The 15,255-nt window shown below is 40.6% G+C and overlaps 1 protein-coding gene across 1 annotated transcript; it reads left to right on the top strand.

Annotated features, from left to right (window-relative positions):
* Positions 1-10: 10 nt before the first annotated feature.
* Positions 11-15,162, top strand: gspt1 (G1 to S phase transition 1). Its single transcript, XM_023274842.3, has 14 exons — positions 11-387; positions 669-713; positions 3,145-3,414; positions 3,513-3,546; positions 4,688-4,765; positions 4,935-5,115; positions 5,306-5,460; positions 5,705-5,845; positions 9,800-9,893; positions 12,112-12,192; positions 12,420-12,593; positions 13,897-13,986; positions 14,139-14,307; positions 14,447-15,162. The coding sequence occupies exons 1-14, from the start codon at positions 192-194 to the stop codon at positions 14,497-14,499; spliced, it is 1,761 nt and encodes a 586-aa protein (XP_023130610.1). The 5' UTR covers positions 11-191; the 3' UTR covers positions 14,500-15,162.
* Positions 15,163-15,255: the final 93 nt, after the last annotated feature.

The following is a 15,255-nucleotide window of genomic DNA, read 5'->3' as shown; positions in this document are numbered from 1 at the left end:
TCTCGACCACCTCTCGTCAGCTACGGGATCCATATGCTTGTCAAAGCAAGGCTTAACAAAGCGATGGGAACTTCTCTAAACCTGCTGCACAGAGTCTAAAACACCAGCAACTAAACGATTTTTAGCGGAACCACAAAAAACATCCACGCTGCGCGGCGGTGGAAAGCTTGTCAACTCTGGAAAACGCAGCGATGGACCCGAGAGACACAGCCCCGGATTCGTGGGAGCTGGAGGAGGATGCCGAGGCCCCGGCTGCCGCGGCGGGGCTCCCGACCGCCTTTGCCGCCCTTAACGTCAACGCCAAGCCGTTTGTCCCGAACGTTAACGCCCCGGTGTTTGTGCCTAGCTTCCTTCAAGCCACCACCGTGGAAATGCCGGCTTCAGACGGTGGGTTAAAGGCGGACAGCTACCTGGAAGTTAGCTTAACTTGCTAGCTTGTGTGCTAATTCAGCTAAGTTAGCCTTCCTGTGTGGAACTCGCGGTGCTCCGTCCAGACGCTGCCAGTTATCTCCACTAACTAGTCAACAAGTCGGCTTAAGTGCTGCTCATGTGTTGTGACAGTGTAGCAGCTCATTCATAAATCACTTACACTACCAACTAAATATAAAACGTAACCTTCCTTTTCTTAAACAACAAAGTTTGACATGCTCTGTTTTCTGTCCCTAAAGGTTCCTCTGATCCAGTTGCCAGCATGGAGGTGGCAGAGACAGCCGGTATGCATCCCATTCGCGCTCAACACACATGTTCATGCTACACCGTTACAAATCTAACTGTCAGGCAGGTTGTTAACTGGGGAGAGATGTGGTTAAGGTGTGCCAAATTAACTGCAGTCAGATTTGAAATCAGGCAGTGCTTGGGTACGTACTGAGATTTCCTGCTAGTTGTTTCATTTGCTGAACCATATTTGGGTTTCTGGCATTGCTAAACCCATGTGCACGGGCCTACGTAGAATATAATGCAACCTTACTTGTCCCTGCTCAAAATAGACATCCCACTGGCACATGCTGTGATATGTGTCAAGTGCTGCGTGTCCAAGGCCTCGGCCTGCTGCGTGTCAGAACACTGTGATTTGGTTATTCAAGAAAAGATGTGCCGATTAGTTTGGATTCCAGGCTCATTCCTCAGCCAGGACGTTGCTTAACTCTCAACTGAAGTTACAGATTTAATGGTGTCTTAGTTTTTTCATAGAGAGGCTGAGCACTGCAGCTGGAGCGAGAGTGAGACAGGGGGACAAACCCATGATCAGATGCAGCATACATAATAAGAGCCAGATGAGGGAGTGTGGTGTGAAGTAACCTTCCCTTTTCACATTTCCTGCAGACATATTAATGGAGATGCTTGTTGTACTGTTTGCCACTTTAAATTTCTCCAAACATGTCTGAAAGCTGCATAATTACAACTTGATGAGACTGTCAACAAAGTTATGGCATGAATGGCTTTCTGAGTTGCCAGTAGCAATTTCTCACAGGCTGATTATAAATGGAGAGAGTTGGGAAGAAAATAGGCATTGTACATGACTGCTGGGCTGCGTAATGTCATAGTTACAGAAATGGAAGGCTTATTTGTGCGTTGCCATGGGTAAATGCTTCTTCTGCAAGGCTCAGCAGATTTCAGTGTACTCTTTTTAGTTTTTTTTTTTTGTTTACTTGTTTGCTTGGCAGAGCATTGCATCAGTTGTGTTTTTAGCAACAGAGCTAGCAGGCTGCACAAAATGAAGCACTAAAATGGTCCTACCACACATATTACACAGTGTAAGTAGATTAAAGTAACAGCTGCAACAGTAGCTGGTGCATCCTGGAATACAAATCCCACTTTTATTTTTACAGCTTTTAAGATTTAAAAATTCAGTAAGTTAATCCTATATTAGAAAATACCAAAAAACTCTCCCTTTGTGTTAGCCCTTCGATGGACTGTGACTTGTCCAAAACCAAAATCCATAACTGAATTTCAGGAATTCCATTAAAGTATTTTAGGATTGAAGGTAATTAAATTACAACTATGTAAATGTTACAGTGAGGAAATCACAGAAGTTTTATTTTAAAGTGAATGTGACAAATTATTTGAGGTCCATAGGCTAATATAGGTACAGTTAATATGTTGGTTATTTGGCTGACCACGTTTCAAAACAACCCAGGACAAGAGATGCTGCTGGATTTTAGGGGAAAGAGTTCACTAATTGATAAAACATCTGTAGTTTATTTCTGATTTAAATTTGGAAAATTCTGGCCACGTGTGACCTGTCCTGAGTGCACTCTGCCTTCAAGTCCACTGGGATAGGCTCCCGTCTCCCTGCGATCCTACAGAGGATAAAGCGGTGTATAGATAAGGGATGGATGGATGTCCATATGTTATGATAGCTGATCAAACAATAGCAAATTATAGCACCATAAAATGTTTTTTCCTTGTTACTCATCTACCTGTTGCCATAATTTGGTTTAATGATTAGAGGGGTTTCTCTATAGCGCATCCTACACGCACAATAATGTCACTGGTGCAAATATCCTACTAGGCAATGGATAAATCACCCTAAGAAAGCCTAAAATGACAGAAATATATTTTGACTTAAGCAAACAGATCAGACTTTTACAGTAAAACAACACCCAGTTGTGGATTCAACTATGTAACAAATGATTCACCTGCAGCTGATAAACTGTGATGATATGTGGCAGCTCACCTGACGGAGGTGAAAAAAATAGTCATATTTAGAAAGGAAACCAAATTCCCAAGATAAATCATGTGAATGTGAATTGTGTGTGTGTGTGTGTGTGTGTGTGTACACTGTAGGAAATGGAGCTGAATGGAACTAATTTAACTTAGTGCAGTGCTGTCTTTGAAGCTGTTACTTATTTGAAGTGTCCAAGAGGAGATCTCATTCCAAGTTTTTGTACAAATGTGGTAAAATGATTAAAGTGTGGGAAAAAGAACTGGCAGATATCATTCATTCGCCTGAATAACATCCAGGATTCAGAATCAGTCAGTAGTCACTCATGGTCAGTCAAAGTAGGTTTTTATCAAACCACACGGTATTTCATGTAATAGAAATTCCGCTTAGTGCATGAATAACAGCTCCAAGCTGTTTTTACGATTGCAGTTATAACGAAGGGGTAGCAGAACTAGACTCGTACTAAATGTGTGTGGTTGTAGCTCCAGTGGAGAACGGAGGCACAGAGGCCGACATGACCACAGAGGAGGAGACGTGGGAGCAGAAGGAGGAGCCGGGGGGAGGCGAAGGGGGTGGAGGACAGGAGGACCAGGGGACGGGAGGAGCCTCTGAGGAGGGGGGCGCCACTTGTAAAGAGGAAGACGAGATGATGGAGGAGGAAGAAGAGGAGATGCCCATGCCCAAAGTGGCTCCGGCACCACCAGATGCCCCCAAGAAAGAACACGTGAACGTGGTCTTCATCGGTCACGTGGGTGCGTCTCATGTTTATATGTCTATATTCTTTTGTATAAAGAAGGTTTTGGAAAGATTTATTCATCCTAGAATATTTCTGCTTGTTTTTATGTGTTAGATGCCGGCAAATCAACCATCGGAGGCCAGATCATGTAAGTCATCTGGGTATCATGTTGTGTTTTGGTCGATTACGGTTCTGTAGGACTTGATAATAAATGGAAAGTGTAATATAACCTGTTCAGATTTACTGACCCTTAAATGTGCAAACCATATGGAAAACCTCTGCTGCATTGAGACACAGCAAATTAACAACAGAGTTGAATGTTATTGTTGGCAGGAAATCATCAAATTTGTGTACATATTCTATTGCATCATCTTTTACAGCTGCAGTGTTCAGAAAAACAAAGGCACCGTGGCTGTCAGCTGCAGAGTATGAACAACATATTTCAGCTTTAGATTTTGCTTCCATAATGCCACATTTCAAATTAGTACAACAAAGTTTTAGGATGCCTGCACCATATGAAAAAGTGTGGAATTTGATTTTAGCAATTTCCACATCTGCATAGGTATAAAAAGAAGAAGAAAAGAGAGTGTAGAAAAGTCTTTGTGTTTCTATATTATTGTGAGAGTTTTTAATGCATGTATGGAACAGGCAGCCAGCGCAGCAAAATTTTTACCATTGTATGAGAGAGCACGGTTCAGAGCGAGTTTAATGTTGTTGAAAGTAAGAGAAATCTTACTTACGCAGTGATGAAGATATCAGAGAAGTAAATGGAGTATCTTTTCTGCATGAGGAAGCCATAATTTCATGGCTGCGTTCACAGCGAATAAACAAATCTGCCCAGACGCCATGAAAATGTAATTGTTTAACAGTTTGTAATTCATTTTTGGTTCCTGTTTATAAAAGAGATAAACAATAGGGGGGGCATTCATATAATATTATTTATTAAATATGTTCAGGAAAATGTTTGATTCTAGGCAGCAGCAGTCCTCTTTGGGTAGAGATGTTGTTGCTTGAATAAACTGCTGTGCATTGAATTTGTCTGACTTTAGGGTTACTTGAATTGTATGAGCTATAATCTTCTGGCGTAACAAAATGGCATATAGTTAAAGTGTAAGATACAAATTAGACTTCAAAAAATATCTGATATATATGATTTCAAATATGATCTGCAAAATCTACTGAGAAGTCTGGAAAAGTGCAAAACGTTCGCAGAAAATATGTAGGAATCCTCTCACTCATGTTGCTGCCAGTTCTGTCAGCTTTTCCATTCTCTGTGTCGTCTTTGTTAGGTACCTAACTGGAATGGTGGACAAGCGAACTCTGGAAAAGTATGAAAGAGAAGCAAAAGAAAAAAACAGGGAGACATGGTGAGAAAAGTCTGTTTTCATACAAGTCATTCGGCAGCTAATCACTGGAATTTCAGAAGTATTTTAACTAATATGGAAAATGTTTTCTGATTTTATTAGGCTTGTTTGCCAGGCGTGCACATTTTTCTGAAACATGAATAAAAGAAATGAATGAACATTGTTGTTGCAGGTACCTGTCGTGGGCTCTGGACACTAATCAGGAGGAGAGAGACAAAGGGAAGACGGTTGAGGTTGGGAGAGCTTACTTTGAGACTGAGAAAAAACATTTCACCATCCTGGATGCACCCGGACACAAGAGCTTTGTCCCCAACATGATTGGCGGGGCGTCACAAGCTGACCTGGCAGTCCTGGTGAGACAGACCAGTAGTCACATGGACATACAACTAAACCTCAAAAACACATGTGGATACTTTGTAACCACTTCCGCAGCATAATCCTGTTCTCCACTGCCAAATTGTATAATGTATCTAGTAAACAGGATAATTAACAGATGGTCTAGACGGTAAAGTCACATCTACCTCCCTTATTGGTCTGTGTTAGGTGATTTCGGCAAGAAAGGGAGAATTTGAGACTGGATTTGAGAAGGGTGGACAGACACGGGAACACGCCATGCTGGCTAAAACAGCAGGGGTTAAACATCTCATCGTCCTGATCAACAAGATGGATGATCCCACTGTCAACTGGAGCCTAGAAAGGTGAGCGTGGCCGAGATTAACATAGATTTTATATTAATTTTTAGGTTAATTTTGGCCTTTTGGTTCGTTTTAGAAAGAAAAGAGGAACATGAAATACCTCTAAAACTGATTTAGCACGTTTTGGAATTCAAAATATTACCAATTGCATTTAAATGACTGACCTGCTGTTGCACTGAGATTAACTTGTGGTCCTTTATGGTTCCCTCGTACACGTCTCACAAAGTGTCTGCACATGTTCTTGCAGGTATGAGGAGTGTAAGGAGAAGCTGGTGCCATTTTTAAAGAAGGTGGGCTTCAACCCTAAAAAGGACATCCACTTTATGCCTTGCTCTGGACTCACAGGTGCCAACCTCAAGGACCCAGTACCTGAATGCCCCTGGTACACGTAAGTCAGCTCTCTTAAAAGCAACACATGATCTATTTACCCAAATGATGAAATATTTTAGATTGTTAGTTTTTTCTGATTACATGAAGTGCTCACATCCCAGCACTCCATTTATATTTCAGTACACTCTGGTTCTTTCATGTCTAGAGTTGTGATGTTGTTTTTTTCCACCTAAATGAATAAAAGAAAGAAAGAAAGATTGGGAAATATTGACTAGGGTTCCAGCGTGCAACCAAAAATCTGTTCATATTTGACTAAACACTTTCATTAGTTACAACAGAGTACCTGACAGTGATCAGGTGTGTCTTCGTGGTCTCTATGTGACCTACTAAGGTGGATAAAGTCACTTCTTTTCAGCTCATTCCTTCATTCCACTCACCTGTCTGAGTTGTTTGTGCTGCAGGAACCAAGTGAGGTCCAGTGGCTTCTCTTTTGCTGCCTTTTTAGTTGTGTGTATCGATATATGTGAGATGTCTAGGGGACATGAGTAAAATTTAGCTTTAGAAAACAACCTGGGTTACATTCTCTTCCTCTAAACTGCCTCAGTCTCTGCAGGCACATTGGTCGCACCACGCCACCCACCACCACAATTAAGTTGTCAACCTCCGGAAAACACCGACATGTGATTAAACGGCCAACATTATGCATTAGTTCCCAATTGAAATGTTAATAAAGCAGGAAAACCATCCTGTCCTGTGACAAGTGCCTGGCCAGCAGTGCAGCCTCCCTCCTCCCAGCAATTCAGTGCCAGGCAGCAGCAAACCGAAGCAGTGAAGAGTCAGAAATGGCAATGAAAATTTTGCTTATAAAGTACCCAAGGAAGGGCTAATATTTACTAACTTTGTGTCGCAGATTGTGCTTATTAAAAAGAACAGGTATCGCTTGTCATAAATTGTTACCAAAAGGCACAGTGAAAAAGTTTTGGTTCACTGAACTTATGTGCAGGTGCGCCTAAAGCGGTGGCTCTCAAACTGTTTCTGTCAGGTCCCCCTTCAGAGGACAAAAACTTTGGCACCCCTCCTCAATATCTTTGTAATGAGGGATGCTGCACATGCGCAGATATTTGGCCAAGATCATTTTTGTGGTTGTTGTCTCATCAATCATTGTTGACATCATATCAAGCGCAGCGGGGAGTATGGCATCCTCAGCTATTCTATGTGGTTTCTTGCTATACTGTATGCAACCTTGTATGACACTGTTTGTGCTTTGCTGTTCACTGCTGCAACTTTTAGCATGCGATGTTTCTGCTTACGATATTCGCCAAGTTTTCTCTGAAAGAAGTCAAGTGGCTTTTTGACACGACTGGGATGTAATGTCTCTATGTCTCTTCTTAATTTGTTTGGTCTCATACTGTCTGCTGCGAGAGTTTGCAGACTTAAAACACACAGGGGTCCGTCCTCACCTCCTACCACATTCACTGTGAAGCCAAGAGCAAGATAAGCCTCGTCATATTTTCTTGACTTTTTTTTCAGGGGGTTGCATCTTGTTTATCTTTTGCTCTGTTTTCCTTTTCATCCTGGTCAAATATTTCTCCATTCTCTACAGCTACTGACAGCTAATCACCGTGAGAGGAGCAGAATGAATTGGGGACGGTTACCGTGAAGCGCAGTTTGAGTGTTGTTGTGCATCGCGACAAACAGGCTGACATTAAAACAATAGTTCAGCTAATTAGTTCCAGGTAGACGACCTTTCCCTCCCAGTTGCTCGTGCCCCACAGCCCACACTTTAAGAACCACTGGCCTAAAGGAAAACATGAATTGCATCTGTACAAATGATGTAAAAATTTGTTTGAACCCTGTTGACTGCAAGGCTAGTCTGCTTGGATCAGCTGCTGGCAGCTCCTCTCCTTTAATGCCATATCAGTATCAGATCATCATTATTTTATTTCCCGAAAGGTTACAGCTCTCAAGCAAGTACTTTCTGATCATATCACCACTCTAGATATTTTTGGTGTGCTTTAAACAAGTCCACCAGTAATACAATGTCCATTATTTCTTTTTGTGTTCATTGAAAGTGCAAGACAAGGCAAAAAGTAATGCTTCAAAAAGACATGAACATCATCTAATACAGACAGGCTTATAAGTAGTTGACAGTTGATACTGTGTGGGTAAAAATTGTTGAGTTGTGTGTGTGTGTGTAGCGAGAAAGAACAATATATAACAATGTATAAAGATGTATATATAATGTATAAAGAGAAGGAGCAAAATAAGATAATATTTAAAATATATTTAAATAATTTAAAAAGTAGATGAGTATGCAAGTAAATAGTTAAAAGTAAGAAAATAGTTATGTAAATAGTAATAATAAACTTGTGTGTAGTTAAAATTGTGGTGATCAACATCACCAGGGAAAGAATATTGACAAAACTGAGCATAATGATGATTCTAACAAAAATGATTATACTAATCATCACTCTCAACAGTGAGCTGATAAACTGTAATCCTAACAATCCAGTAATAATATCAGTCCTCACCATCATTTTTATCACCACCTCACTTGGGATAGGATTTGATAAGACTTTAATCATTTCTGCTTATTGGTCGGATTCTGCATCAAGTCCCTTATTGGATGCTGCTTAAATGTCTGTGTGGAAAAATGCTACATTTTCATTGTCGAGGACAGGTTGGCTGTAACAACGGTCTGTCTGTCATCATCTAAAGGGGATTATATGACTTTACAGCAATCGTTTTAATGTAGTTTCCTTTTTTCAAAGAAATAAATGTGTGAAGCCTGCCTGTGTGGCACCAATGCTATTATAATACAACATATTTACCCTTGGTAACAAACTTGCTACTCGTTTGGGAACAAATGAAATTCATGCGTGGAGTTTCAAATATATATTATATATGTTGTTGACTTTACGCCCTTACTTGAAATGATCTTTTTACAGACATTGCCACTAGCACGGTTGTCGCTTTTTGTGAAACAAAGCCACACTTTGGACCATTTCCTTCTCTTTGCCATCATTTGTTGTTGTTTCCAACAATGTAGACATGAATTTAGTAGTGCTTAGCCGGCCCACTCAGTAGAACATAATGGTCTGGCTGCACTTCATTTATCAGTCATCTACAGGAAGAAAAAAACACACTAGCTTGTTTGTATTACTTTCAGCCAATCACAGTCATCTTCAGCGGAACTAAGCGAAAGGATGCAACTTTCGTGTTCCCTAAATATAATAACAGGTGGAATTGCTTTGGTGGAACATTTGCATGCAGGGAGGTGAGCATTGAGAATAAAATTGATAATCCAATGAAAAAAAAAACTAGCAAGGCTGCAAAATGTGAAATTTTCTGTATGATAGGTTGCTAACCTGGAGGTTGTATTTCCTGTAGCAAAGTGGATTTTGAAAATGGTAACACGTAGGTAGTGGAAGGAGAGGAGAAAGCCAAAGGAAATGAGCAGTCAATGGCAGGCTTATACCTGCATCCTACATCCTCTGAGTCATACGAACATGAGTTAGACATTGTTGTATTAAAATTCACAACTGTCAGAAATACATTCCAGCGGTAGGATTGAATCCATGTGATTCTACAGAATCTGACAATATACTCGGCTGTGGTTTTTTTTTCCCCGAAAAATACACCAAAATCTTGATAGGTGAACACCGCTCCTTGAGAAAAATAATTCAGCAGATTTGTTTCCTCTGTCATTTTTAAATTTTTTTTTTTACATTTGTTTTTATTGATACATTGGTTTTTATAGAGTCTGGATTTTACCAGTTGCTCCTGCAACATTTTCTCCTCCCTCAGACTTTATACTCAGCTGTGGTTTGCTCGAAAAATAAACAAAATTCTGCCACAGTGCACTTGAAATAAGTGTCACAAATCACTCAATGTAGACCATGGGAAAACACAATAGCTGCACTCGTGAGGAAAGTTTTGACAGCTCCAAAAAAGTGAACAAGTTGATCTGTTTGACTAACGACTGACAGTCTCTTTTTTTTCACTTTACCAGGGGATTGCCATTTATCGCCCACCTGGACAGTTTGCCAAACTTCACCAGATCCAGTGACGGGCCTGTCAGACTACCCATCGTAGACAAGTACAAGGTGAGCAGCTGGAGGGCTTTGTGTCTCTTTTTTATGAGAGAAAATCAGAAATCTGTGGCAGCTCGTTTTCTGTGCTGTGCTGGTCTCAGTGGCATGAGTAGGTGTAAAATTTCATTTGGTTTTCGCTCACTTGGCCAAAATCTTTTTGCTCCCTCTTTAGTTTGTCATTTTCTTTTTTTCCAAGAGCAGCCTCTGCATAGTCATTTCTCTTTAGGATAATTCAACTTCCTGGCTCTTATCTTGGTTTAGCTGTTGGAAGCAGTTCAACACATACTGTAAGTGTTGGTGGAATTGAGTTATTTTGGAGCTCCTTACATTAATCATCAGTGCTTTCCATTCTTCGTATGTCATCTCCTCTCTTTATCCTGCTGTCTTGCTCTTGTTTAAATACTCCTCTCTGCCTGCGATTGCATAAGAGCCTTATGTAGCAGTTATGTGACTAAGTAGCCACGACTGGGGTTCTCCTGATGTAACGGGATTACGGTTCAGTTAACTGGGTGCTGCATACTAATGACCAGCTAACCGAGATACAGCTGGGACACAGAGTTGTGCATAAAAGAATTACTCTGTTTATATCGGTGGTTTCTAAAGAACAAATTGTTTCATTTTTCAGTAGCAGTTACTTAGCATAAAGATTGGACAAAGGGAGAAACAGCTGGTTGGTTCAGTTCAAATGTACAAAGTGAACCAACCAGCATGTATTGTCTAATATGTACAAAAACCAAGGTGTAAGGAACATGCCCTGTGAGTGAACTGCATGTAGACTAGATAGTACTATGACAAGAACAGCTAGTTGTCCATGGTGTTCAGATGTCCTTGTGCACATTCACAAGGGAGTATGACCAGCCCTTAGCAAGACAGTAGATATGCATATTTCCCAAAATGTCAAACTATTCCTTCCAAAAGCCCATGCTTTTCTAAGGCTTTTGTTACAACTAAAGACAGGTGACAAATTAAAAAACTAAGCCTTTGACCCCAGCAGTGAGAGGATTCAGTGACTCTGTTATACTTAAGAGGAAGAGTCACCTCAAATCAATACAAAATAGTTCTAAGTGAATGAAATATTTCTATCCTGATGTGAGTGGCCTTCTTTGGGATGACAATGCCCCCATCCATATAGGGCAAGATGGGTCGCTGAATGGTTTGGCAAAAATGACGTGGATCACATGATAGGACCTTTGCAGTTTCTACATCTCAGCCCAGTTGAACACCTATTGGAGATGTTAGTCCACCGCCACCATCAAAACACCCTTTGAGAAAAGATGTTTTGGATGAATGTGGTTCATCCCTCTATTAGGGTTCTAGAGACACTTAATGTTTGTCTTCCTAAGGTTCTGTCTGTATAAGTCAGGCCAGCACTTGACAATGTGAGGGAGATTTCTGAGCTCAAATAACTTCTCTAGATAAATGTAACTCAAATGAGTTTATATAACACAAGACACTAATACTGTATTTTGGGGGATAGAATGATAAAACAAGTGATTATTTTTTCATACTGTAGGTTATTAGATCATAGTAGATCATCTTTTTAAATACCCACCAGCATACTAATCATAGACTATTAAATGGATGGACTCTGGCTTTGAAAAGTGAAGCCAATCTTGAAATGAATTACTCCTGCATTCTTTTTTATAGCCGACTCTTCTGATTGTAGAAAAGATTTCTGATTATATAGAAGCCAATGAAAAAATGACCCGATTTCTTACTTGACTTGTTTAACATTTTCCTAATAAGTTTATGGACTCAACTGCCAGTTTCTTTTTTTTAATGCAGCATGATGTTCAATTGTAAATTAAGGCCCCTTTTAGAGTAAAATGGGTGATAAGGCAGGGTATGCTTTAGAGTATGGTTGTCTTGAGACTGACAGATGTCTACACTGTCGCCACACACAATGTCCTTCAGTTTTTAGTCAGCTCCACCCCTCGCTCATTAGCTACAGTTTCAAAAAACCAAGATGGCAACATGCAGATTGCAAAATCAAGGCTTTAAAATGGAAATTTACAAAACCGTTAGTAAGGCTAGGGTGGCTACACCATCTTTTATATACAGTATGTGCTGCTAAAATTAGTTTCTTGTGTATTCTGTATCAACACATTGCTTATTTTAATAAAGTAAAAGATTCTTGTCGTTGTTTCAAGTGACTTCTTGATTGCAATAAATATGTGTCAGACATTACTGACACTGGAAATCTCTGATCTCTTTTTATGCTCATTTGCAGGATATGGGAACAGTTATCCTCGGGAAGCTGGAGTCTGGATCCATCAGTAAAGCCCAGCAGCTGGTCATGATGCCAAACAGGGTGAGTTCTCCTCTGTATGACTTTGTTTCATCTCCCAAGGAACCAATAAGCTGTCTACTTGAAAGCCCTCATTTTCACACTGGATGTACTACAGCTTGAAGTGAAAGAGGATCCTGTAACCACACATACTCAGCTTCAGTTCTAACTCAGGTCATGTGTCTTCTTTCAGTACAGCAATGTTGTCCTGGTTAACAACATTCACAAATAACTGTGTGTGTTTATTGCAGCACACAGTGGAGGTACTGAGCCTGCTGAGCGATGATGTGGAGACAGACGATGCTGGTCCTGGAGAGAATCTAAAGTTAAGGCTGAAGGGCATAGAGGAGGAAGAAATCCTCCCCGGTTTTATCCTCTGTAGCCCCGACAACCTCTGCCACTCTGGTCGCACCTTTGATGCACAGGTAAAGACCAGATAATCAACATCACTGCATGCTGGTATTGAACATCTGACTGAGATTTTCCAACCAAACTCTTGGAGCTGAAGGTTCAAGCAGCCACGGGCTTGATTGGTTCTCATTTGTTCCAGATAAACTCCCCACCACTTGCGCCTGTATTTAGTCTATTGATGTATTTGTGTGCTGCTCTCTCAAATAAAACACTAAACTAAATCTATCCTTCTCTAGGTTGGCATAGCAACAGCAACAAATGACTGGGGTTAAGGTCTGTCCAAGCACAGTGTTTGTGGGCGGGATGGTTGAGCTGCAAACCGTTTCATTTTCAACCCAGACATTTATACTGAGCTGCTGTTAAAAGCCATCCAGTCACCAGTGTGTTTGACGCACTGTTGTGATTTGTTTTCCTGTGTAGTGTTTAGACTAGAAGTACAGATACCAGTAGGAATAAAGTTTAGGAATAGGGGGTTTCTCCACAAGACTCTTCCAAGGCACATTTTACTAGCATGCACCACTATGCCAGTTTTAATGTGGTAGCTTGCTTTGGGGAAATTGGAAGATATGGTTTCAGTGGTTCCCAGCCTCTGGGTATGAAATAACAAACTAATCTAACTTCCCACACAAAATAATCTATGGTGGGTCTCTAATCTTTTTGTCTTTCCTCGTGAAATGTTTTTTCTTCAGGCTTGAAAAAAGTTCCAGTGAAAACAAGCCCTTTGAACAGAGTACACTAAAGCTGCACAGTTAATTGAATCTTAATCACAATCATGACTTTGGTTTCCCACAATTAAATCAACATGATTCAATGTGATAGTAACATTCAAGGTGCCCATATTATGTTTTCCAGGTTTTCACTTTCCTTTATTGTGTTATAAAGCTGTTTTTGTGCATCTAAAAGACCCGTCAACTTGCAGAACTAATGTACACGCTAAAGCAGGCTATTCTGTCCCACTGAAAATACTGCTTATTACCTTCCTGAGACACCTTGTTAGAAGTCCAGGGTTTTCTTCTATTAGTTATTTATTCTAACTAGTTTGACCCTCAAACGAAGAATGAGCTGCTCCCTCACAGGCCATCATTATTTTCTTACCAGTACAGCTTCAGCTTTTCAGGAAGGCGACATTAGAGAGAGACACAGGAGCTACAGATGCTGAGCTACAGCCCTAGATCTTACTGTATGCACACATGAAAGTGTCCCTGCTGTGTATCAGGGAGTCAAAAGCAAAAAGAAGTGATTGGGAGCCACTGCTTTATATTGTGAGTCAAATCAACTTTGTTTTGTTTTTTCAAAGTCTCATTTCATTTATTTCAGATCGTCATCATTGAGCACAAATCAATCATTTGTCCTGGTTATAATGCAGTTCTTCACATCCACACATGCATTGAAGAAGTGCAAATCACAGTAAGTCACTGTTCTACTGTTCAAGCTTCCGCAAAACAATATTTTCACATTACTCGACTATATTGTCATTATTGAATTTGCGCAGTGAGTGGTGTTGGAATGCCTCCTGTTCTAGCTGGACTGTGGTTAATCTCATCTAATTGTCACCACAGGCCTTAATCTGCCTGGTGGACAAGAAGACGGGGGAGAAAAGCAAAACACGACCACGCTTTGTTAAGCAGGACCAGGTGTGTATCGCCAGGCTGAGGGCAGCGGGAGTCATCTGCTTAGAAACCTTCAAAGACTTCCCTCAGATGGGACGGTTCACGCTGCGAGACGAAGGTAAGGACACTGGGTGTTTGTTTGCAAGACACTTTGACTATTATTACTAGTATGTTATGTAACTCTTCTGCATGTCTGGGTTATCTTTCCAATGATCCAAACTTACAATACCATCCCTTACTTTTTTTCATACCTCCAGGCAAAACTATCGCCATCGGCAAAGTGCTGAAGCTGGTGCCAGAAAAGGACTAAATGCAACAATGGCAGCATGCATGGAGATCTTCCACTCGCTACCAGAGGAGAAACGCTGCTAGAGCCGACCCAAACAGCTCCTCTCTCTTTATACACAACTATGCTGAAGAGAAGAACAAGGAGGGTAGAAGGAGGAGAATAAAATCACATCAAATGGAGAAAATAAGACTGAATCAGTTTTCATGATGAACAATAAGAAACGAGAGACCAAGTCCAGTGTGTCAGCTTTCTCATATTGAGAGCTCAGCTATGCCACTAATGTAGCTACATGTCCCCCCCTCTGTACTCCCAGGGCTAACCGCGCTGTCGGCTGGCCACGCCATTTGTTTTTAGAATGGAAATGGATGCAGTGTTACTGAATTTGGGGAAGAAAAATAGAAAAAACTTCAGAATGATTTCACGTCCTGCAAAAGACCAGAGTTAGCCTGTAATTATAATTTGCGTCTCCCTTTCTAAGAGTGGGAATCCAGTGGACATTTTATTTGGTTTTAAGGATTGCTGTACCAAAATTTTTAGTTTGGTCTCTCTCCACATGAGATGGTTTAATTGGATTGAGCTCACATACTATACTGATGAACCAAGGATAAACACACTCACACAGACAGACACACACAGCTGTTACATAATCTACGATGAAAAATAAATGATCAAGCTGAAACAGAATGGTGTGCATGTTTTATTTCTAGTACATATTCACAACAGGGATGTGCTGTTTATAAAATACTTCAGTATACTGTATTAAATACATGTATAAGG

This window comes from Amphiprion ocellaris, chromosome 18 (assembly GCF_022539595.1).
Source record: "Amphiprion ocellaris isolate individual 3 ecotype Okinawa chromosome 18, ASM2253959v1, whole genome shotgun sequence".
Lineage (NCBI taxonomy): Eukaryota > Metazoa > Chordata > Actinopteri > Pomacentridae > Amphiprion > Amphiprion ocellaris.
The sequence above is the reverse complement of the archived record's forward strand: the minus strand, read 5'-3'. Positions and strand labels throughout refer to the sequence as shown.